Source organism: Topomyia yanbarensis, chromosome 1, assembly GCF_030247195.1.
Source record: "Topomyia yanbarensis strain Yona2022 chromosome 1, ASM3024719v1, whole genome shotgun sequence".
Taxonomy (NCBI): Eukaryota; Metazoa; Arthropoda; class Insecta; order Diptera; family Culicidae; genus Topomyia; species Topomyia yanbarensis.
Window position 1 is genome coordinate 10,095,377 of NC_080670.1, and position 23,110 is coordinate 10,118,486.

The 23,110-nt window shown below is 40.8% G+C and overlaps 2 protein-coding genes across 2 annotated transcripts in view; both read left to right on the top strand.

Moving 5' to 3' along the window:
- The first annotated feature begins 4,967 nt into the window (after positions 1-4,967).
- On the top strand, positions 4,968-8,529 carry LOC131676855 (uncharacterized). Its single transcript, XM_058956224.1, has 5 exons — positions 4,968-5,164; positions 5,540-5,706; positions 5,766-7,214; positions 7,280-7,749; positions 7,815-8,529. The coding sequence occupies exons 1-5, from the start codon at positions 5,033-5,035 to the stop codon at positions 8,282-8,284; spliced, it is 2,688 nt and encodes an 895-aa protein (XP_058812207.1). The 5' UTR covers positions 4,968-5,032; the 3' UTR covers positions 8,285-8,529.
- Positions 8,530-8,662: 133 nt separating this feature from the next.
- Positions 8,663-23,110, top strand: part of LOC131676858 (hypoxia-inducible factor prolyl hydroxylase) — a 35,284-nt gene continuing 20,836 nt past the window's right edge. The window contains exons 1-4 of the mRNA XM_058956229.1: positions 8,663-9,718; positions 9,923-10,738; positions 15,585-15,704; positions 15,788-15,868. Coding sequence (XP_058812212.1) covers positions 9,266-9,718; positions 9,923-10,738; positions 15,585-15,704; positions 15,788-15,868 — 1,470 coding nt within the window. The 5' untranslated portion in view covers positions 8,663-9,265. The remainder of the gene's footprint in view (positions 9,719-9,922; positions 10,739-15,584; positions 15,705-15,787; positions 15,869-23,110) is intronic.

A 23,110-nucleotide genomic window follows, 5' to 3' on the forward strand; every position in this document is an offset into this window, starting at 1 on the left:
GGTCACAGGTAAAGAGAGAGGCAGGTTTAGTGTGTTCATTCCGAGGTAATGCTTGATGGTGACCTATTTCAAGTGGTCGAAGAATTCGTATATCTTGGTACACTTGTGACTTGCTACAACGATGATTTCCCATAAGATAAAAAGGTGTATTGCAGCGTCCAAAAGGGCCGTTTTGCGGTCTACGCGATCAGCTTAGATCCCGAAACCTACAACCGTCAACCAAATTCGTCTTATACAAGACAATGATCCTCCATGACGCTCTTTATAGCTCAGAAGCATGGACGTTTAGGGAGGCAGATAGGAGAGCATTCGGAATCTTTGAGTGTAAAGTGCTGCGGACAATACTCGACGGGATATGCGAAAATGGAGTGCGGCGCAAACGCACGAATAATGAGTTGCACCAAGTATACAAACTGCGGATATTGTTAAACAGATAAAATACAACAGACTGTAATGGGCTAGCCATGTGGTACGAATGACGGAAGAAAGAATTGCAAAAACAATTTTCCGCAGGGAGCCAGGGAGAGGACGCCGACTTCGCGGGAGGCCACGAACACGTTGGTTATACCACAGATAACAGACGTTTAGGCTAGAACAAAATTTCTTCAAAAACCTGTGTAAACTTTCAAATTGATATACGTTGAAAATCCGTGTTTCACTATTGCCATCTGCGCAACTGTTTGCTACACGTGTTTGACAGCTGCACTCTAACTGCATTGTAGTGATCACTGCGCCATCTGCGAACGTTTGCCAAACATGTTTCAGACGTCTGATTTATTCGGAATTTCAGTAGCGGGTATTTACACACGATTCAAATCGAGCCTAAACGTCTGTTATCTGTGCTATTGCCATCTGCGCAACTGTTTGCTACACGTGTTTGACAGCTGCACTCTAACTGCATTGTAGTGATCACTGCGCCATCTGCAAACGTTTGCCAAACATGTTCCAGACGTCTGATTTATTCGGAATTTCAGTAGCGGGTATTTACACACGATTCAAATCGAGCCTAAACGTCTGTTATCTGTGGCTATACGCACTGGAAGAGGACCTGACATCCCTGAATGTGCGGGGGAACTGGAAGGAAACCGCCCAAGACCGACAAAGATGGAGCTCTACGATACGCTCGGCATTGGCAAGATGACGCTGTAGCCAACAAGGTATCAAGGTATGTCGAAAGAGACTCTTTATGCTCATCTCACTGTTCAGTCCGCGTGGCCCGGTTGAACAGTTTCCTATAGAAACTTTTCTGAGCATTTATAGGGGTTTATTCCACCATGGTGTGTCCTTATTGAATGTAGTCGTTTTAGCTGAACAGTATATTATAAGCATCCATAAGTATGGATGTTACCATATTTGTTGTTTTTAGTTTTGCATAGTGCCAGGCATTTTGGTTCGCAAGCCAAAAAAACTGTTTTGGATTCTGCATTCTCATCAGCAAACCAGAGCTTCCATGCTCGTCTTCCGAGACATCACTCGGAACATGCCAGTTGCTTAGTTCATGCAAGACGTACACACTCAATTCGGCTAGGTAATTTCCCAACAGCTGTGTAGTCAGTAAATTCAGAAACTGATATCTCAGTAAAGTGAGATTAGTTTGCTGATTTTCGGTGAAATATTTTCCGAGTCTCAGCACTCAAACGTCACTTTTACTAAGATCTCAGCAAAAAATAATGTTTGCTGAATCTCAGCTGTTGAGATTTCGGCAAAAGATGCAAAAAAAGCTGAGATTCGGCGGAAAAAATTAAGTGTGTATGACTTTTTGGATTTAGAATTGAGCGTCTACTAGTGCCCGATTTGGTGCTAGTTTGGATTTATCGTCTAACTAGACTGGTGCTAGTTACTGATGAGGAGAATCCGAAACACTACAAACGAATTTTTAAGTTAGGTATTGTGCCTTCCTGCACGAAAAAAAATTGTTTTTTGCAATTTTTTTGTAGTTTTGAAACCTATTATTTGAGTCCCACAATTTGCGAAGAAACAAAACGTCAACTGTGTCAGAGATTCGCTTAACACAGTAAGGGCAATGCCCATGATAGTCTGTTCGCGACTGACTCCGACCAGCCATTCAGTTCTGGACAAATTGACTGTTTTTAGTCGCCTCTTACGACCTGGCAGCAGGAATCCAGTGGATTTATTCTTGGTTGAGATACTTCCCGCCGAATGCCACACGACCTACAGGTTGTTTTTCCAGAGAAGGATAATAAACTTACCAGCCTTCTAGTGGATCATAGCCAACACGACAGGTTCGTCCGTACACACCGGAATTAGATGACTGACACCCAGCAAAACTTCAACGAACTTTCCTCAGCTGAAAACGGTTCGGTATGTAGAGTGAACAGTCCACTGCATTACTGACTTATATGTAATGCAGGGAGAGCTTCATATTGGGGAGTTCACCCAGATGCTTCCCAAGCTCCGTTTAATTTGGAATATTTAAAACCCCCACAACTATTAGAGCATGTTCAGGAGTGTTTCAGTTTTAGATTCATAATTTTGACAGTTCTATAATATAAAACAGAAAATTTTAAAACTGGAACTTGTTGTCCCCAGCAGCAGTTTTAGCGGGTGTTCTATTCAGTTTAACATTCATGTCTCGCCATGCCTTCAGCGTTACTGCATTCAAATTTATTGTTCCCCAGAGTTTCGGGTCTAAGTGTCTGTGCTGAAAACTTTGCATGTATTTAAAACATAGTTGTAAACGTGTTTTAAAATCATCAACAAATAGAATGGCGTCGTATAGTTTTTAAATTTTGAAACAAAACAATGCGCTCTGCTGGGGATGTGAATGTTTCAGTTCCAGTTCTACTTTGAAACTCCTATATAAAATAAAACACTCCTGAACATGCCCTTAAACCACAGCACGAGTCGCATGAAACTATAGAATTTGAGTTACCTGTTTTGTAGGTTTTTACTACCGAAACAGGTGGTTCGTAGTGCAATTCTTAGCCGGTTGAAACAAGCACTACACGGTTCATTTAGGTTGCTCGGAGAAACTGGCATTAAGGGAGCAGCTTCCATAGACTAGAAAAACTGTAGAAAGAGAACTGCGGAGAGAAAAACCACGTTTTTGGCAGCGTATGCCTCAGCATTGCATGGCCACACGTCCAATGTTATAAGGATGGGTAGCTAAACTCGAATCCAATCGATCCAAAATGGAGTCTCCGCCAGAGCTTAAAAAAATTGACATCCCTGCTTGAACTTGAGAAAAAAAAAAACGAAATTCAACTCAACTGCCCGGTGCGAAATGTTTGGTTAATTTCTCTCGTCATTCGTTTTCCCGACACAGCGCATTCAGGTTTTGGCATGTTCGGCTTCAGAAGAAAACTGAATTTTATGTCAGCTCTGAGAGGGATTAAGCGAAAGTGCACCAGATATAGATTACGCAGTTAATTTTTGCTCGAAAATTTAGAAGGTGCCAACTTATGCCTTCAAATTATCTACATAATAATAAATGAATGTTTTGGTTGGTGGAGGAATTTATATTTCCTCTGTACTAAAGCATTCAATTCTGCACGAAATTTCAGTCAGTCGAAAAGTTATTGAATGAGGGAGGCGGTGAATCTGAATGTTGGTTTCGGTAAATGCCAGCAGAAATAGGTAACTGATTTTGAAATTTCGAAGCACTGGTCTCCGCAGTTCTCTTACTACACGGTAAAATAAAACAACCTCCAGAATAAGTTCTTTTAACTTACATTTGAGTTGTGCGTCGCTTTCGCACTTATTAGTGTTGTCAAAAACAAAACGAGAGATTCAACTCAGTCGAGGTCTTCCGTGGAGGAAGGCACTTTTGAGTTGTTTGGGGTATACTCAAAATAAGGTAAATTCAACTTAAATTTGAGTATAAAAAACCTATCAATGAGTTATAATTTTTGCCGTGGTTAAATGAAACCTTCAACACGGTTTATCTAAATTTACCTTCCTCCATGATATCCCGAGATTGAGTCAAAGAACTCAATTTTAGGTAGTTTTTCGTTTGCGTGTAGACTTTTTCTACACGCAGAAAAATTAGCATATTTAAACCAAAAATATGTGTTATTGAATCCAATCATTTATTGTTTATCACTTTAACAAACAAACTTATTGGTTTGAAAATATTATTTTATTAGAACAACAACAAATTTTTGCTTTCAATAAATACATTTTTAGTATCAATAATTTTCTTTTAATTTCAATAAAATAATTATTGAAAAACGGAACGATAATTTTGTTTTATTGAAACAATAAATAAATTTTATTGAATTCAATAAATAATTTTATTGTCTCCCGACCAATAATTTAATTTATTGAATTTCCATATCAACATTTGAATAGGGCTAATAAGATTTGTAAACAAACTTCTGTTTCGCTGATTTCTCTTAATTTGTTATGTTTTCGGCACAGAAGACATTTGAAATTGATGCTACCAAGGGTAAAGATGTTGATTCATGTGTATCTTTCACGAAAATCAACTCGACAGTGGAATAATGAGCGAAATAAGTTTGTTTACAAAAATCTTATTAGCCCTTTTGAAGAATTGATATTGATTTAATGCATAATTTTATTGAACCTACAAAATCTTTTTTCTGCGAGTACCATAGACACAATATTACAGTACTCTCCGTATTATTAGGGTCCCCTACACGCTAGTTATATTACTGAGCAGTAATGTCACTTTTAATGATCGTGTAAGGCGAGTAATAACGGAATACCCATACATTTCCAGTAATGACATTACTTAGTAATGGCACTTTTATTGTGCGCCTTGAGGACAGCTGGATCTATTTGAAACGCCCTTTTTTTCTTTTCACCCTTCCCGTCCTAGAAGGGCAGGTTTCTCTTTCTGTATGACGCGTGACGATGTGCAAAACAGTTAAATCTACTATAATGGCATCCCTGCAAACTGGTATAAATTTGTAATTTTTGACGGATAGTTTATGGGGTTCCATTGGTTCCGCGAACGCACCCGAACGTCAAAAAGAAGCAGTCTTTTCGCGTGTACACAGTTGTTGAAGCAGCAGCCAGCAGAGCCATCGGAAGAGAGCGGAAAAATGTAATGCGAAAAATGGCTGAATCGAAAAGATCAACAACAACGTCGTCTTCATCGAGCAGCAGTAAATCGCGAAAGTCCCGGAATGATCTGATCCGCAGTGTCGTGGGAAGCTACCTGAAGCAACGCAATTACGGGGTAAGTGTACAGCGATGAGCTTCAGTCGAGTTAGCTGAATGAACGGCAGTGCACTCGCCGCAGTCAATAGCATCATCATCAACATCATCGGTCGCCGCAACAGGGAAGACATTCTGCTGCAAGAACTAACCTAGAAATTCTAACGCACAGCACTGGACAATCTTCGGTGTTGCGTTGCGTGTGGTTGATTTCGGAAAGATTCTTTGCTGGGATCGAGCTTATTTCACGAACAAAATCTTAACGCCTTGCTTGTGGACTGATAGGAGCCAAATACACAGAGGCGCACGCAAAACTGCATTGTTTTACGATTTTATTTTTGTTTGTTTTTATCATTTTTTGTTGGATGTGTTAATTCTTGCTTATTTTGCTTTGCAGGTTAACGACCGCTTTCGGAGATCGGATCTGATTCTAACGCAATCGACCGACCAAATCGTCATGAACACTGCCATTAAGAACGAGATATCCAAAGCGAACAGCTTTCTGTTCTCGAACATTTTCTGCCTGAATAATAATCCGGCCCAGGTGGATCAGCATTTTGCCAAGTAAGTGTTTTACAAGTTGACAGTCGGTGATGTTTGATCTATTGAAAGCTTTCTTCTAGACTCTGCAACTTCATCAAATGCCAGCCGGTGCCGGTCCGGCAGGAGCTATCGGAGCTGGTGAATCCACTACTCTGCCATCTGTATATTGAGATGTTAAAAGGACGTGACTGGCGTCCGGCGATCGATTTCCTACGGAAACATGCTCCGATGCTGGGTAGAATTGAACCATCCATCGCTCCCCCGAGTAGTTCACCATTGATAATGAATCAAAAAATCAACGGAACAGTCGAGGATCAGCAAGCCACCGGTATACCCGTTTCGACCGTACAGAATTCAGCTATCGTCTTTTCCCCGGCACAGGATACAACCCCACCGAAGCTGGAAACGTTCAAACAGCTTGTCGGCAAACTGTCGCAAATTACCCGCATCCAGGATCTGGAGAATGAACCACTAACATTGCAATTTCGCTCCTGTCAGTACGAAATACGTCTTTGTGGTGCTTCCGTAGCTGCTCTTCGCAGATATCTGGCTAAATATGGACACTCACTGATCCTTCAGATACTTCGAAACTGGTTCTACTTCGAGACAAGCGACGATAAGGACTTTAACGATTACAGTCCGGATCAGGCTCCACCAAGGCAGGGAAAGAAGCCCCGTTTGGCCATATCCAATGGGTTGGAGCTGATCAACGGAGACGCTCCGATAGATGCGGAACAGACTGGACCGGAGTACGATTTTTCCGAGCATTCGGATGAGGAAAATGTTAAGTTTTTGCTGCGCAATGGTTTCAGCAGTACTTTTTTGCGATACAAAATACGTCAGTTGAACGGTAGTTTGGACGGCGGTGGTGGAGGAGGAGTAGAGGGTCGTGGTCACTCGGACCTTTCGACGGTGGATATGGACGACGACGACGATGAAGATGATACGACCGGTTATATGCCACCGCTGGAGGAGATTCCCGTTAAATCGGAGGTATACCAGGATGGTACCGAGCAGCAGTTCCAGGACGACATGTCGGGACTGTTTCGAAAGATTACTTCAGCCGAACGGTTGCGAAAACTGCGAGAATGTACGGAAAGGTTAAACCAATACCAGGTTCCACTTTGCATTTACCAGGTGGAGAATGTGGACGACCGGTTGACGTCGGTAGCAATCGACGGAGACAGCTGTCATCTGGCCAGTGGCTTCGAGGATTCTTCCATTATGCTGTGGTCGGTCAGTCGCAGCACGCAGATGGGTCGGAAACCGTACGCTACGTTGCGGGATCGTCGGTGCAGCTGGAATGTGACTTCCTGTGATAGTAGATTTAGTGAGGAAGAGGAGGAGGGAGAAGTAGAGCAGGAGGACAACCATCGAGGAGAGTCCTCCGGATTAGGCAATTTGTTTCGTGACAAATCGAGGGCGGAGATTGACAGACAGAACAAGCTGCTTCCGGTTTACAGCAGGCACCAGAGTAAACGGGAGCGTTGGAAGCAATTTATGGAACGAAGATGCTGCGATAATGTGTTGTGAGTATTGGCGGTTAGTTAAGATGTTGAATTTATCACTGATTTATTGATTTTATTTTCAACAGCACGGAAACTGGCGGAGTTGCCCTGCGTGGTCACTCGAACGCCATCACGGATCTCCTTTTCTCCGGCCACGGTCCCCTGCTGATGAGTGTTTCGCGAGATCTCACGATGCGGGCATGGCATGCGAGCGACTACAACTGCCGAGCAGTGTACCGAGGCCACAACCATCCGATCTGGTGCCTGGCGGAGAGTACCACAGGTCTATATCTGGCTACCGGTTCTCGCGATACTACGGCACGACTCTGGTCAACTGATCGGGAGTTTCCACTGCAAATCTACGTGGGGCACACGCAGGACGTGGACACGGTAGCATTTCATCCCAATGGAAACTACCTGGCGACTGGCTCGACGGATCTAACCGTAAGACTTTGGTGCGTTACCAGCGGGAAGTTGTTTCGTATATTCACCGATTGTCGGCAACCGATCCAGCGAGTATGCTTTAGTCCGGATGGGAAGTATTTGGCTGCGGCTGGTAAGTTTTTTCTTCAATATTCGCAATGCTAAAACCATGCTCAGAAAGCTCACTCACTTCGACAGGCGAGGAAAATCGCGTACGAATCTTCGATCTGGCCGCCGGTTCGCAACTAACAGAGTTACGAGATCACACATCGGCAGTAACTTGTGTTGCCTGGAGTCCGAACAGCCGACATTTCGTGTCGGCCGGTGCCGATGGAACAGTTCGAATTTGGGATGCCACCCGAATGGTTTCATCAACTTCATCCTCCTCCTCCTCATCCACTTCAACCTCATCGTCGGCGGGCAGCTCTAACAGCAATCAACAGAATATAATCAACAGTCCTAATAATGCTGCTGCGGTTGGTAGTGGAGTCAGTAACAATGGAATTAACAGTAACAATCATACCAACCCAACTCAGAGGACCAGTTCCAGTGGATCCTCGAAGTCAAGCAATAATCTTCTGTTGGCCTACTCAACCGGATCCCGGCGGATCTATCGGTTGTACTACAATCAGCTGAACGGAAGTTTAAGCTGTATTGGTAGCAGCTAGAATGGAACGAGCGAGCTTCCCATTGGCGACAGTGTGTGTTAAGTATTATTTATTACTTTTTGCTCCCGGATATTTCATCCCTGTTAATCCTGTTCCCGTTCTCCCCACTCGTATACTCAAAACTGTTCCGTTGTTGAACCGTCGGAAATTAGATCGTTTTGCGTTTAGTTTAAATTAAGTTTCCTAGATGGAATGATATAAATAGCGATGCGATGCAGAGGCAAAAATAAATCTGCGTAAACGAACACGGACCACGGCTGGATTCAAGTAGCTGAGCGTATCACGGCCGCAGAGCAATGTAATTTAAATACAATGACTCGAAATAAGCCAAAATGTATGCAATTTGGGGTGTCGTAACAGCGAATAGCACACACATCTCCCCCGATGTGAGTGCTCACTCACCATCTCACCGTGGATGAACTCAGCACCAGACGGAGTGAGCAGTCTGCTGAACTGAAAGGATCTGTCAAAAACGCGAACCAGCAAGGAAAATAAATTGAACACCAAATTTGTCCCCCTGATTATGAATCAGGTGAGCCCCACCGTAAGAATCGGCGATAGTAGAAATTGTGGACAGCAGCCATATTACCAGTGGCCGCGTGGGTTCGATTCGTCGGTAAGCCTTCTCCGATAGGTGCAGCAGTAACAGCGCAGGACGGGACAAAGTGCAACATATATCGTCGCCTGGGGGAAAGTTATGAAATTTTGTGGAAATCTATTGCGTGATATGCAAATTTTTGCAAAGTGACAACCAACTTAGGCGGTGAGTGTCGTTCAAGCAAGAGCACGTTAAAAATAAATTCGAATACGACAATATTGTGTGGAGAACAAAAGGTGACGAACAAAAAATCGTTTCAAAAGGGGTCAACTCAAGGCTGATAAGGGTAGGAAGTAGTAATCACTCAAAAACTGCTATGCGTGCGACAGCTGTTTGACAAAGCTTGCCCTGCACTGTTTTTGGACGTTTCCGAGGCTGATGCGATGAGCGAGAACCGTTTCACCAACTACCTCCAGGGCACTCAACAGGGAACAATTCAACAGTTGCGTCAATTCCAGCACCAGTGCCGAATATGTGGTGCGACGGAGGGACTCCGTCGGTGCAGTCGTTGTCAGGTGGCCTACTATTGTTCCCAGGAACACCAACGGCTGGACTGGAAACTGCACAAACTTGAGTGTCGTTCGATTCGGATGCTTCCCAACAATGAAGGGCAACTGCAGGCACAGTACGGTGAAAATTTTGTTCAAGGTTTGCCTCCGAATAGTTCTGAAAAGACGGCGAGCGCAACCTTCCAGCCACAGCAGCAAACGTCGCTCGGTGGAATGGTTTTTGGCAGTACATCTACTGCAAGTGGCCTACGTGATGAAAATTTGTCAACAAACGTGCTACCCAGCACCAACACCAGCATGATGGCGATGGATGACATCACTGACACGGTAGGTTCGAAAATTATTTTACGCGCTCATTTGGGACTTTGGAAGTATTTAGTTGGAAAGATCTTGATAACGCAGAACATCTGCTTTGTTTCGATAGTTAGTGAATTGAATGCTTGTCAAAATGTCCACATTTACACCGTAAATTGAATTGTTTCCATTTTCTCGTACCATTTGACCCACCGTGTTCAATATTTCCGTTTGCAGCCCGTGTCGATATCGTTACCAACACAGGCGCAACCGACGTCGTCGCCGTCGTTGCCGTCTTCGATCGTGGACGTCGGGGACGAAATGCTGCTGACTGAGAGTGCAGTATCGAAACTGTTCGCAAGCGAGTCACTTGTAGCAGCCGTGGAAGAACTATTGAATCTAGAGCAGATCGATGTCGATCACATTTTGAATGAGAACAATTTCCTCAACAATATCAACAATCTAAACTATCTGGACGAGAGCCTCAGTGTGGCGGAAAGTGTGGGAGGTGACAATCTCGGCTACGGTCAGAGCAGTGAAGCAAGCTTAGTCAGCCCCGGTAGTACCGGTAGTAAAGACAGTGGTAGTGGTTTTACGGTCGAAATCGACGACCCGGTTCAGCAGCAGGCTTGTCAGATTGGGGTTCTGCTAGATCAGGACGACGAGATGCAGTTGACGCAACCGACAGTGGCTGCATCGTTGCAGCAGCAGCGACAGGCCCAGTTGGGACTTGGTGGGGGCAGCAGTGGGAGTGGTTCACCGGTGATGTTGGGAAGCAACAGCAGCAACAGTGCCAGTACGGACGAAAGTGTTAGTGCCTTGCTGAATGCAAAGATTGATAATCTGCTGGGGATGCACCAGTCGGCCGGTGCCAGCCAGGATGATGTCCTGTTGGCTGAGTTAGAGCAGGAAAGCTTGGACGAGGCGTGTCGGAGTTTGATACGGGATATGAACGAGTACGGTGTCTGTGTGCTGGATAACTTTCTCGGTCCGGAGCGTGGAATGAAGGTTCTGCAGGAGGTCACCGGCATGTACTCGACCGGGGTGTTTCGGGTAAGTGGCATTTTAGGGGATTAGAGTAGTTGAGGTACAGAAGATAGAGTGAGAGTAGGGATATTTTAGTAAATACTTTGCCGACTTTGACGAAGTAACTGAGTCGATTTGCGGTTAACGTAAATTATTGATATTTCCGGTTTATTGGATTTATTTCTCCTTGGTGGTTGTTGATCGTCCTAAATGTATTTTTTTCACCACTAAAAATAATAAATAAACCTCGTGCAACGAAAAACAATGTTCGCTCGAGATTTATCTTTCTTCATTTATCTGTCGGACTTTGCGGAAACTAAATTTGTTCCTAAGCCTAATTGTCTTAGAAACAAACTTTTAAAATAATCAGTTCAGTTTCAAGTAAAGCTACAGCAGATTTTTGAATTTGGGCTAAGGGTCCAAAGTGCAAAGCTAAAACATTTTAAGTAAAATATTAGCATCTGTTGGACTTACCTTGTTTGGATTGGAGTTCAAAAATGAACAATTCTTTTTTGTTCTCGGGTACTTCATGTAATTAATTTCGCCTTGTACACCTGCTCTTCAGTTAAATTGGATGGTTAAATCATAATTCGGAGGTATACGACGGATCATTTGTGTAGACGAATTTAGAAATCTGGGTTTCTTATACAGTACTACAACCATTTGGTTTTGTGTATAGACATGTACCTGCTTTTATGATTATCGTACCGGACTAGTCCAATTGACATTAAGAATTCTTCTTGGTTGGTGCTGACCTGTGTTTTTAATACTTAAATACATATTGTTGCCATTTGGCAACATAACGAATTCCGCGATCTAAAGCCTTAACTAGAGGTATATATCGTATCCATCTAGAAAAATGAGTACCAAGGAAAATGAGTCATGCATTTAAGGGTGAAGGGGAACACGTCATTTGGCATAAGTTCGTTTGGCATAATGTCCATGTGGCATACTGCTCGTTTGGCATAATTTGAAATATACATTGAAATCTCTGTTATATTGGGCGTTGCCGCAAAATGTGGCTATGCCACATCGCTTTACGCATGGTGCTGTCCGACATCGCTCTGCTTCGTCGGACTTAAACTAGTTGATAGCCCCTATGTTTGAGTAACCCGGGCAAACAAATGGATCAGAGGTTTGCTTGTGAGGGTCGCCGCTTCCGACGGCGGGTCGGCGGCCACCTCGCCCGGTGGATCCTCAACGGCTTTGTACAGCTTCGGATCCTTGGTCTCGGTTATACGACAAAGCCAAGGGCTATTTGGTAAATAGATTCAAAGAACTGCTCATATTTGAAATAAGGAATCAATCCCTCAGCTTGAGTAAACCGGGTGAACGAGTGGATCACTAGTTTACTTGCGATTCATAGGATTGCTCATGTCTGAAAGAAGGATGCATTTGAAAAATCTTTGTATGTATTTGCAAAAAAACTTAAGGGTTGATTCCTTCTTCCAGTCATGAGCTTTTCATTAAATTTGTATACCAAATAGCCCTCGCAAGTATAATGGTGATCTACTCACTGTCACTATCACTCTATGAAGAAAGGTGCAGAGAGGTGAACATTCGATCATTTTCCCAGTACATGTGACACTGCACTACGAACCGAGACAGCCGCAATAGCAATTGCGGCCTACGAAACTAGATAAAAGCGGCAAGGACCAACATTTTTGCGGTACACACGTCACAGAGGAACCAGCGGAAACACCGGGGAAGGGAGAGGCTATCGGCGCGCTTATCCGATCCAGCATGTCTGGTTTGCAAAGACCCAAAGCATCGGGTGAAGAACTGGTGTGTGCTTGCCAAGAATACTTTGGACGAGCGCTGGAAACCCATTCAGGAGCTCAGACTTTGCCGTGTGTGTTTGGGAGCTCATGGATAGCTCAGCAGATGCAGAGTGAACTTGTATCAAAACAGGAGAAGCTGCGCACTGTGGGTAAGCTGGATTTACCACGGCAGTCTCTGCGATACGTGGAGTTGGCCTATTGGAAAGATTTTCTAATCAAAGATTACGAGAACGCATTGCCTCGTATTATTATCGGCAACGTCAATGCTCAAGTGACTGGCATGCACAAGATATGAGTGGGCCAGCCCGGAGGACTAATTGCGTTGAAGTCGCGCTTCGGGTGGACTGTGTACAGGAAACAAGACAAATCTGTGGATCGCTCGCGCAGCTTCCATATTTGCGGGGATGATCGGTAACTGCATGATCTCGATAAACAGTTTCTTAAGTTAGACAAGACGGTTATGTGGACCGACTTCAAGACTGTATTAGTATGGATTAATGCGGACCATCGAAGATATAGGCGATTCGTTGCTTGGCGAAATACTGTCGAAGTCGGACGTGATGAAGTGAAGGTACGTACCGAGTAAGATGAATACGGCAGATTTGGCAACCAAATGGGGAGTGATTGGACCCTGCTTTTCGGCGGATAGTTTATGGTTCGGGGAGTTTTTCCTCAGTGTGTCGGAAACACAGTGGCCGTCGGGAATAAATCCTGCCGAGCAGACGACCAACGAGGAATTAGAGCCATGTCTGGTACACAGTGAAGCGATTTTGTTTCAGTATCAATTAAGAACGTTTTTCCAACTGGATGCGACTACTGCGAGCAGTGGCGTATGTTCTCCGATATCGGAGGATTCTGCATCAGAGATCTTGAAACGAATCACTTGCACTTGCAGAGTCAACCATTTACCGACTGGTTCAAAGTGAAATGTATCCCGATAATGTTGCTACACTGACGACAAAGAAAGATCATCGGAACAGATGAAACTGGGGAGAACTAGCAACATCAGGAAACAGTCACTATACATGGATGAAGCTGGAGTTATCCATTAGATTCTAGGATTCCCGAAGTCTCGTTCGCAGTGTACGATTCCCGATTTCCGATTTCACTACCAAAAGAGCATATTGTTACGCGCGTACTGCTGGAGTGGTATCACAGATGAGGTTCCTGCATGCTAATGGGGAGACTTTGAGGTGAGGCAGCCCTTCTACGTGTCTACGTAGAGCACGATAGTGCACAAGATAGCCAGGGAGTGTCTGATTTACAGTGCAAAAAAGGCAGTTCCGGTGATACCACCTATGTCTCCGTTTCCAGGGAATAAGGGCATTCGAACGTCCGTTTTCCTACGTAGGAATTGATAGTTTAGACCAATCGCTGTTCGAGTCAACTGCAGCACCGTGAAGAAATGGATCGTATTGTTCACGTGTCTCACAACCCGTGCAGTTCACCTTAATGTTGTACACACGCTGACGCAAGCAATACGTCGATTTATCAAACGTAGATGCCCAAGTAACAATTGAAATTTTATAGCACGCGACAAGTGCAATGTGGCGGAAATGCTTAGTGATCCATGAACGAACTTCGTTGGGGCAAACTACGAGCTTCGCAAGAAGATGATCGACATAGACGGACAGCTTGCAGAATCATTCACCAATACGAACACTCGGTGGCTGTTGTGGAACAATACGGAGTTCACATTTGAAGAGAAGTATTGTGAGTAGACATTTTGGGCAGATAGCTGACAGTGACAAAATTTTGGAGAAAGTTTAATTAGGGTGACCAATGTGAATTTACTGAATTAATACAAAACACAACAATTCAAATTAATCGGTACATTTAACTTTTAGCAAACGGTGTATTGCTCAAAAGACACCGAAAATTCCTCCAGTACCCGTATTTGCACACTACGGCCAGGTCGCTGTACAATGTACACCAATCAATCAAATTGGTCTAAAAGCATCATTGGCTAATAATGGGGAGAAAGGGGATCTTGTCATTTATCTACTCTCCTGGCCATCACATCATGTAATAGGTATACCTAATATGTATAACTAAGAATGAGATGTGATTATCGTGCAGGGTTCTGTTCAAAGTATTCTGTGTTCTTTGGATGTCATCAAAAAATATTACGGTTCGGATATTACATCTCATAGGGGATAGAGCAGTGGGTATGTGGCAAAGTTTCCCCCGCTTTGTACTAATAAACTGATGAGCCAATTATCGAAGTACATTAATTTTGCTTTGGTCAGTTTGATAAGGTAGGACTTGATGCCGGGGAGTTGATTATGCAGAGGAAATACGTATTGTTCGGTCTGAGTAGGATAACGGCTGTTGTTTTTTTGTTGTCAAAGGCTTTCAAAGAGCTAGAGACAGGCACATGTAAGATCGAGAAGAAATATAGCACAGTTATAGTGAAAAAAGTATTTTCGAATAAGGGCCAATACTGTTAGTATCGTTCATCATATTTATTAATAGTCGATTGATCCACTTCCGACGAACGAGGAGAATAGTTACAAGACAGAATAGGTTTCAATTCGAAATTTTGTTAGCATAAACAACAAAGACTCAAATATGCTGGCTGAGAACATTTTATTGGAGTAGACAAACTAGAGGACACGACATCAAACTTTTCGAGACAAATTTTGCTCAAAATTTTGTCCTTCTCCGGTGTAAAGTTGGTTGACATTCTCCACTTCGTTCGATTTTGCAATATTTGTCCCGTGGGACGAATAAAGATCCACCAAGCTATAGGCCGTAGTCATACTAGTCCGCTAAAAAGCATCTTTGGCTAGCAATCTGGAGTCCTCACACGAAATTATCCACTACTTATATCCGCTTGAGCTGAAAATTCCCACAGCACCGCCTCCTTATCTTATCGCAACAGCAGAACCGTTGACATCTGCATGTCTGCTGCCGTTTTCTACGAATCTGGCACACCTATTGAAGTACGCGTTGTTTCCTACACAAGTCTGGTGCGCGAATCCCCACCACAATCTTTGTTAGCATCGCAGTGATTAGCTTGCACTGTTATCAGTAGTGAATTCCCGAAAATAATAATATTTTGTTTTATTTTTTGTGTTCTCCTCACACAGGACGGTCAATTAGTGTCCAATCGTGTCGGTATGAATATGCGACACATCCGTGGGGACAAGATTACGTGGATCGGCGGAAAGGAGCAGGGCTGTAGCAACATCGGCTACCTGATTAACCGGGTAAGACAGACGGCGTGTGTTGTCCGTGTCCGTAGCACGACTATAATAACGAACTATCCGTTACATTTTCTGGTTGAAAACAGGTAGACGCCGTCATTACCAACTGTCGGCGGATGAAGAACAATGGCAAACTGGGTCGGCATAATATCAGGGAGCGCACGAAGGTGAGTAACAATATTAATTATGAGACAGCTAGTCGCCACAGGATTTGCCCCCTCGCGGGTATATGATTGTACGAATTGAGATTTTATCACATGTTCGTGGTTTCGAACCACGCACCACCGATAGCATCAATATCAATGTAGCCATACTGACGATTTTTGTTTGAAGGGGGCAGTAAAGGAAAATTTCAAAATCGAATTTGCATTTTTGATGCCAAATGAATTTTGAAGTCATAAAACGTCGAGATTTGATGCAATCTCGGAAATTTTTTTTTAACGAAAGGTAACTTTTTTGGACTTTTTTCGTTCAAAGGGGGGGGGGGGGAATTTCAAAATCGAGCTGGTATTTTTGATGTCAAATGACTTCAAAATGCATAAAGCGTCAAAATTTGATGAAAAATTTTTTTAACGAAAGTTAACTTTTTGAACTTTTTTCGTTTGGGGGGGGGAATTTCAAAATCGAGCTGGTATTTTTGATGTCAAATGACTTCAAAATGCATAAAGCGTCAAAATTTGATGAAAATTTTTTTTAACGAAAGTTAACTTTTTGAACTTTTTTCGTTTGGGGGGGGTAATTTCAAAATCGAGCTGGTATTTTTGATGTCAAATGACTTCAAAATGCATAAAGCGTCAAAATTTGATGAAAATTTTTTTTAACGAAAGTTAACTTTTTGAACTTTTTTCGTTTGGGGGGGGGAATTTCAAAATCGAGCTGGTATTTTTGATGTCAAATGACTTCAAAATGCATAAAGCGTCAAAATTTGATGAAAATTTTTTTTAACGAAAGTTAACTTTTTGAACTTTTTTCGTTTGGGGGGGGGGGAATTTCAAAATCGAGCTGGTATTTTTGATGTCAAATGACTTCAAAATGCATAAAGCGTCAAAATTTGATGAAAATTTTTTTTAACGAAAGTTAACTTTTTGAACTTTTTTCGTTTGGGGGGGGAATTTCAAAATCGAGCTGGTATTTTTGATGCCAAATGCCTTCAAAATGCATAACGCGTCAAAATTTGATGCTTAGCTCGAAAATTTTTTTTAACGAAAATTAACTTCTTTTGCGATTTATGTTCAAAGGGGGGAGTAAAGGAAAATTTCAAAATCGAATTTGCATTATACATGGTTGGCATTGAATTGCTTTTCGAACAAGACAGATTTGAGAAGGCTTCGTAGATTAGCCGCTTTTACGATAACGTATTTAATTGCCGAGGAAGAACAAACTAAATTTTGTTATGGCACCTTCGACGCTAATAACACTGTTTTCTAAAACATTGTCTACGTGCCTACACTAGACTGGTTCAATTTTTGATTTTTAGCTCCACCAAGCTCTACTGATTCCTTTTATAGCCCTTAGTAATTGTGCAAATTTTGGTACCAATCGGTTGCGTCTACGGACCCTCCAAAAATTTCAATGTTTATATGGAAATTAGTATGGAAAATCGATTAAAATTGAAAATAAATTCGTAAAAAATCACCTGATCAATCATTTCATGAGAACACTATATATTTCTAAAGGTATTCTTCAACTGAACACATTCGTGGAACATTTTAAGTTTGTGAAAATTCGCTGAGAAAAGTTATTAACTAAAGAAGCAGTATGACTTCAAAACAAGTGGATTTTATCATTAATCATAGCAACCCTGTTTGAATAGCTACACGTTAATAAGGTGTGAAAATGTATAAGCTTTAAAAAATCACAAAGGACAAGTTTCAGCAATACATTTTAGTTCTGATGGGGCCGCCCCTTTTGATAGTCTAGTGCTAATCAGTCAGGACGGTAGCTTGAATGTCGGAAGCAGAGCACAGGAGGCAGAGGTACGGTTTTCGTTCATAACTCTATCTCTCTCTATATATATACATTTCGCTATCTCCTCCCCACCGCAACACATCACCGTAAGCTCAATCGTGTGAAGAAGGCGTACGTGACAGCCGAAGATCTGCACATAAAAAGAAGGTGCAAAAACGTGCGAAAGCGCGGTAGCGTAGGGTAGTTGGTTCTGTTTTTGAACTAAACAAAAGTGTAACAATGAGGTAATATAAATAAGGTAATCTAAGTCGAAGTTTAGACCGTAAACCCCAGCTTAAGTTGACTGGGGCTTTTTTTAGTGTAAGTTATTGTTATTGCCGAGTTTCGTGGAACTGTGGTGGGTCAAACACTGATGAGTCAACCTCAACAGATAGGGTTATTTTGGTCCAGCCCGCATCGCCAAACAAGCAATGATTGATTTATAGAGAATATGGGTAGGGTAACTGTTTCCTTAGTTCATCGTAGTCCTATTGATTTATTTATAGTTATTTGAACATATTGATTAAAGTCTCATGTAACATATGATGATATGATTAAGCTTTGAGAAGGAGAAATTTCGGATAGATCGTTAGTCGCTTAGTACGTATTACCTTAGATGTGATTGCACGAATATAAATTAACAATCAAAGTACAATGAATATTAGGATTATTACCATTAATAAATTGTTTGTTGCAGAGTTCTTCCAGTAGATTCAAAAACAAAATTCATGTAACGATTTATTTTACAGTCCAAACAAAAATAATGCAGTCATCTACATATAACGCTTTGAGGATTGATTGCAAAAGAACCATTTATATGAATGGGATGAGACTTTTTGGGTTGAACGGGTTTTATTGAACGTTTAACGTGATTTTTTGTTCGGTGTTGTTTAACCTTGAATGCATCCCTCTCAAAAATGCAAGGTCAAACGGTTGGCAGGTTTCCGGTCATGCAATTCATCTGAAACAGAAAATTCAAAAAGATTTTTTTTTGTTCCCCTTGGCTATCGTCTGACACCGGGCTTTTCCAAAATTCGAAAATTTAACAAAATGGTTGAACTTCAAACAAGAACAACCAATTAAGCGAAGGCCCAGTAATCAATAAAATAGTGTGGCACCCCACTAATAGGATGAATAAGAGGACATCCACTCTATTGGGAGTAATCGTATTATTTTTTAAGATTTGTTTGTTTGGTGGGGAACAAGACATTGTTGGATTTGCGATGACTTCACTTTCCAAATGTTATGATGAGACCCTGTAAGGTGACCTCTTTATTTGAGATTATATTGGACTGGACAGGAGCTGCATCTGTTTTGCTCCGAGATTTTTGGTTAAGAAGTAGTTGTTCGACTACAGGTGGGTGGGTTGTACGTCATTTCCCGGAATACCATTCCCCGAAAAATCAAAAAACCACATTCCTTGCATATCAAACTTATGTTGTGAAGACCTGCTATGCAGTTAACTGCGTTCTAGAAGATTACCTACTTTAGAACATTGATTTTTGGGTCTTAAAAATTACATACCAAGCAATAAAATACCTAAATGTTCAAATTTTCAATTCTGTCGCAAATTTACTAAATACTTTAAATACGTTTTTCTCGATCGTTTTGAAATATTCACAGAAGTCAAATATTTTGTGGCAATTTTTCAATGAACGATTTGGTGTCGATTTTAATAATATTTCCAGCGTTTCGCGTAAATAAAGCCGCTTGCTTGCAATCGGAGAAAAACTTTGGTTGTGGATCTAGGTCGAACATTACAGGAGATAGATTTCGGGCCCGGACCTTTTCAAAAAAGAAAAGTGCAGGCGGGAAAATGTTGAACAAGTTACATGAAACAAATATTTTTATATGCTTCTTAAGTAGCATTTTGAATCACATTTTACAGAATCTCGATCCTTTATTAGGACAAGAAAAGCATCTCCGAAATATGCATATTTTTACGTGCTCTATTAAAATCTTTTAAATTGAAAAAGCAGTGTTTTCCACGCCGTTTGATAAAATTGTCTGAAACAGGAAAGTTCGTCGCTGTTGTGCTATCTTATGACAAACGTCATTTTGGGGTAAACTGAGTTAGATATGCTACATTACTTGTCAAAAAAATCTCTACAAAGTGGCGTTTTCAGAATTTTGACATTCTGCTTGGTTACTGAGATATAGCGAGAAACGCGCTGAGAAATTTCTAATTTTTTGCTTCAAATGACTGTGTCTGGGGATTGGCTCAAGTTATCTTGATGTATAAGGTGTTTTTATGTGGAAAACTATCTGCGAAACACAATGGCATAATCATTTTCAAAAGAAAAATACGCAAATTGTGAGAAAAATACAGTTTAAGTTTTCAACTGGAAATATAGCATATTTGGCAACACTGTAACCAAAAATAACTATTTTTTCTAGATTCCCTGACTCATTTCCTGCAAAATGCATTGCACCGGTTGTTTATAGACCAAATGAAGCCAAAGATATGAATAAAAGTTAATAATTGATGATTTTTTTCTATGAAAAATTTTCCATGCACGATTAAGACACGCCATACAAATTTTGTCATCAATACACGCTTATGACACGTGTGAGTGCGACTTTTGTTTACATTTATAGTAAAAACTCGCAACATAGTCAACCGATCTTCGTAATATTTGAGAGATTAATACAGAATAGATAGAAGCATTAATTGTCTTCTTTGAATTGTTTGTACCATTTATAGGTTTCAAGATATTCAATCTCAAACTTTAAAAATAGTTTTTCTCGAAATGTGCAAAATGTCGCTTGTCATAAGATAGCACAACAGCGACGAGTTATTAAGACTTTCAAAACTTAGACTTGTAGTTACTTAATGAACCTAAAAAAATAGAAAAAAGTTTCGAAAAATTGCATTATAAAAACCAAAAAATATATTTTTAAGTAAAATTCGCTCACATTTCTTCAAAATAATGGGTAGATTTTTTTATTTCAGTTTCATGTGGTTTATTAACTGGTTACTCTTTTTTCGAAGTTTTTAAAGTCTGGGGATACGATAGGTCACTATATTCGATGGTAAATAATACAATGTACACGCCTCGAAAATCAGCGGTCCAACTTTTATTTGAAGAGTATGAATACTGAAAATCATTCAAAAATTAACAACATAAATAATAAATGCAATCCATTGACGTCATACAGATAAGAAAATGAGGTGAATTATGTGCAAAATCATGGAACCACGAGAGGAAATGTTGAAAATACATGTTGTTGTACTTACGAATGGCTTCTTCGGTATCATCGTCGTCGCCAGAGTGTCGAATTGAAGTTGTGCATTCCGGCTCACGTCCCTAATAAACAAAAAATATACACGAACTTTAACCCATATAGTGAAACGATTCCACATATTGTTTGGATGATACCCTGCACAGGTCGTTAGGCTCTTGAATCATACGATGTTTCGGAGCATTTATTTTTGGATTCCTTTAGATTTAGAAAACCGTGCCAAAAAAACTGCGTTGATTCCGAAAACCGTGCAAAAAAACCGCGTTACATTCAAGGCAAAAGACTTAGACGATTTTTGGAAAAGGGGTGATTTCGGAGTTTTATCAAAAATGTCCTTTTGAAGGCAAAAGACTTCGACGATTTTTGAACGTTTTTTTTGCACGGATTTTGCAAGTAGCACGTTTGTTCGAATACCTTAGAAGAGTTGTGGAAAAGTCGGATCTTGAGAATTTCTTTTGGTCTGCATTCCAACAATATGGTTGTTTTCGGAACAATATTAACGAGTAGACGCCAAATATGGATGTCTGAGACAATTTTAAAAATCAAGATGTCGACTTCCGGCTTCACGGAAATCTCTAAAACCTAAATATGGGTATTTTTGAAACGAGCTTGACGAGTAGATGCCAGGTATCGATGCTTGATGCCATTTAGGAAACCAAGATAGCGACTTCCCATTCAGTGGAATTCTCTAAAACCCATCACTATGAACGTTTTCGCAACGGGTTTGACGAGTAGACACCAAATATGGATGTATGAGGCTATTTGGAATACCAAGATGGCGACGTCCAGTCTAACGGAATTTTCTATAACCCAATCAGTATGCATATGATCAGAGTGGGCCTAATGAGCGCATGATAGAGATCAATGTCCGAGGCCATTTTGAAATGCAAAATGGAAACTATAGGCTTAGCGATACTCTGTACTACTCAGAAAACATTCCACAGACAACAGTTTACATTAGGGCATTGCAAAAAAAATTTTTTTTTGAATTCTCAAAGGCCCCCCCTCTCATATTGTGACAAATGTCAAAGTAAGCTCAGATGCCAAATTTCACATCATTTGGACATTTTTAGACCCCCGCCCACTTCGCTTGAAATTTTTTGAAATTGGTACTATGGGAAAATATGGTGGAAAAATACATTAAATGCTATAACTTTTGAAGTAGCAATCAGAAAATTAAAATTTATACCTCTTTTGGAAGGAAATAATCTAAGTATTTGAATGGAGATACATGTGTTTCTATAAAAATACGGGAAAGTGTGGTACTGGGTCATTTTGGCCCCAAAATCCCCTATTTTTAATGATTTTTCTGCTCCGTGATGCAAATCATACATATTTTGTAGTTTTTCTAATGTAAAAAAATCTCAGAAATCGAACGGAACCCTTTTGATCTTAGTCCGAATACGAGAAGTTGGGGTTAAATGGCCTTTTGACATTCATATTAGACTTCATCATTTTCTCGTGAATATATCTCTATTATTCTTCACTCAATTTTCATAAACTATACCTTGTTGAACGTGGAAAATCCTTAGGATTATAACAAAAATAGATTCGTTACCGGTAAAATTCAGAAACATCAAATTATCTGACATATAGTGTCGATTTCACATTTTTATCATAAAATCGCACATATTAACTCCATTTAACAACAAAATTCTTATTTAATTTACTACTTTTAGTGTAAAATATGCTTAGGGATCACATGAGAAAAGTTTCATTCTTGGAAAAATAGGGGAAGTTGAGGTATTAGGACAAATAATGAAAAAAATGAGATTTGTAGAGTAAATATCAAAAAGTTTGATGTTTCTGAATTTTACCTTTAACGTTTTTATTTTTGTTTTATTCCTCAGAATTTTACACGTTCAATAAGTTACATTTTAGGAAAATTGATTGAAGAATAATGGAGATATATGCATGAGAAAATGATAAAATTTAATATGACTGACAAAAAGCCCTATAACCCCAACTTCTCGTATTCGAACTAAGGTCAAAAGGGTTCCGTTCGATTTCTGAGATTTTTTCACATTAGAAAAACTACAAAATATGTATGATTTGCCTCACGGAGCAGAAAAATCATTAAAAATAGGGGATTTTGGGGCCAAAATGGCACAGTACCCCATTTTCTCGTATTTTTCAAGAAACAAATATATCTTCATTCAAATACTTAGATTATTTCCTTTCAAAAGAGGTATAAATTGTAATTTTCTGATTGCTACTTC

Bases quoted from the DNA above. Each gene is read 5' to 3' on its own strand.
- LOC131676855 (XM_058956224.1), top strand. From the start codon at position 5,033: ATGCGAAAAATGGCTGAATCGAAAAGATCAACAACAACGTCGTCTTCA. The intron at 7,215-7,279 runs GTGAGTATTGGC...TATTTTCAACAG, and splicing joins AGATGCTGCGATAATGTGTT to CACGGAAACTGGCGGAGTTG. The intron at 7,750-7,814 runs GTAAGTTTTTTC...TCACTTCGACAG, and splicing joins GAAGTATTTGGCTGCGGCTG to GCGAGGAAAATCGCGTACGA.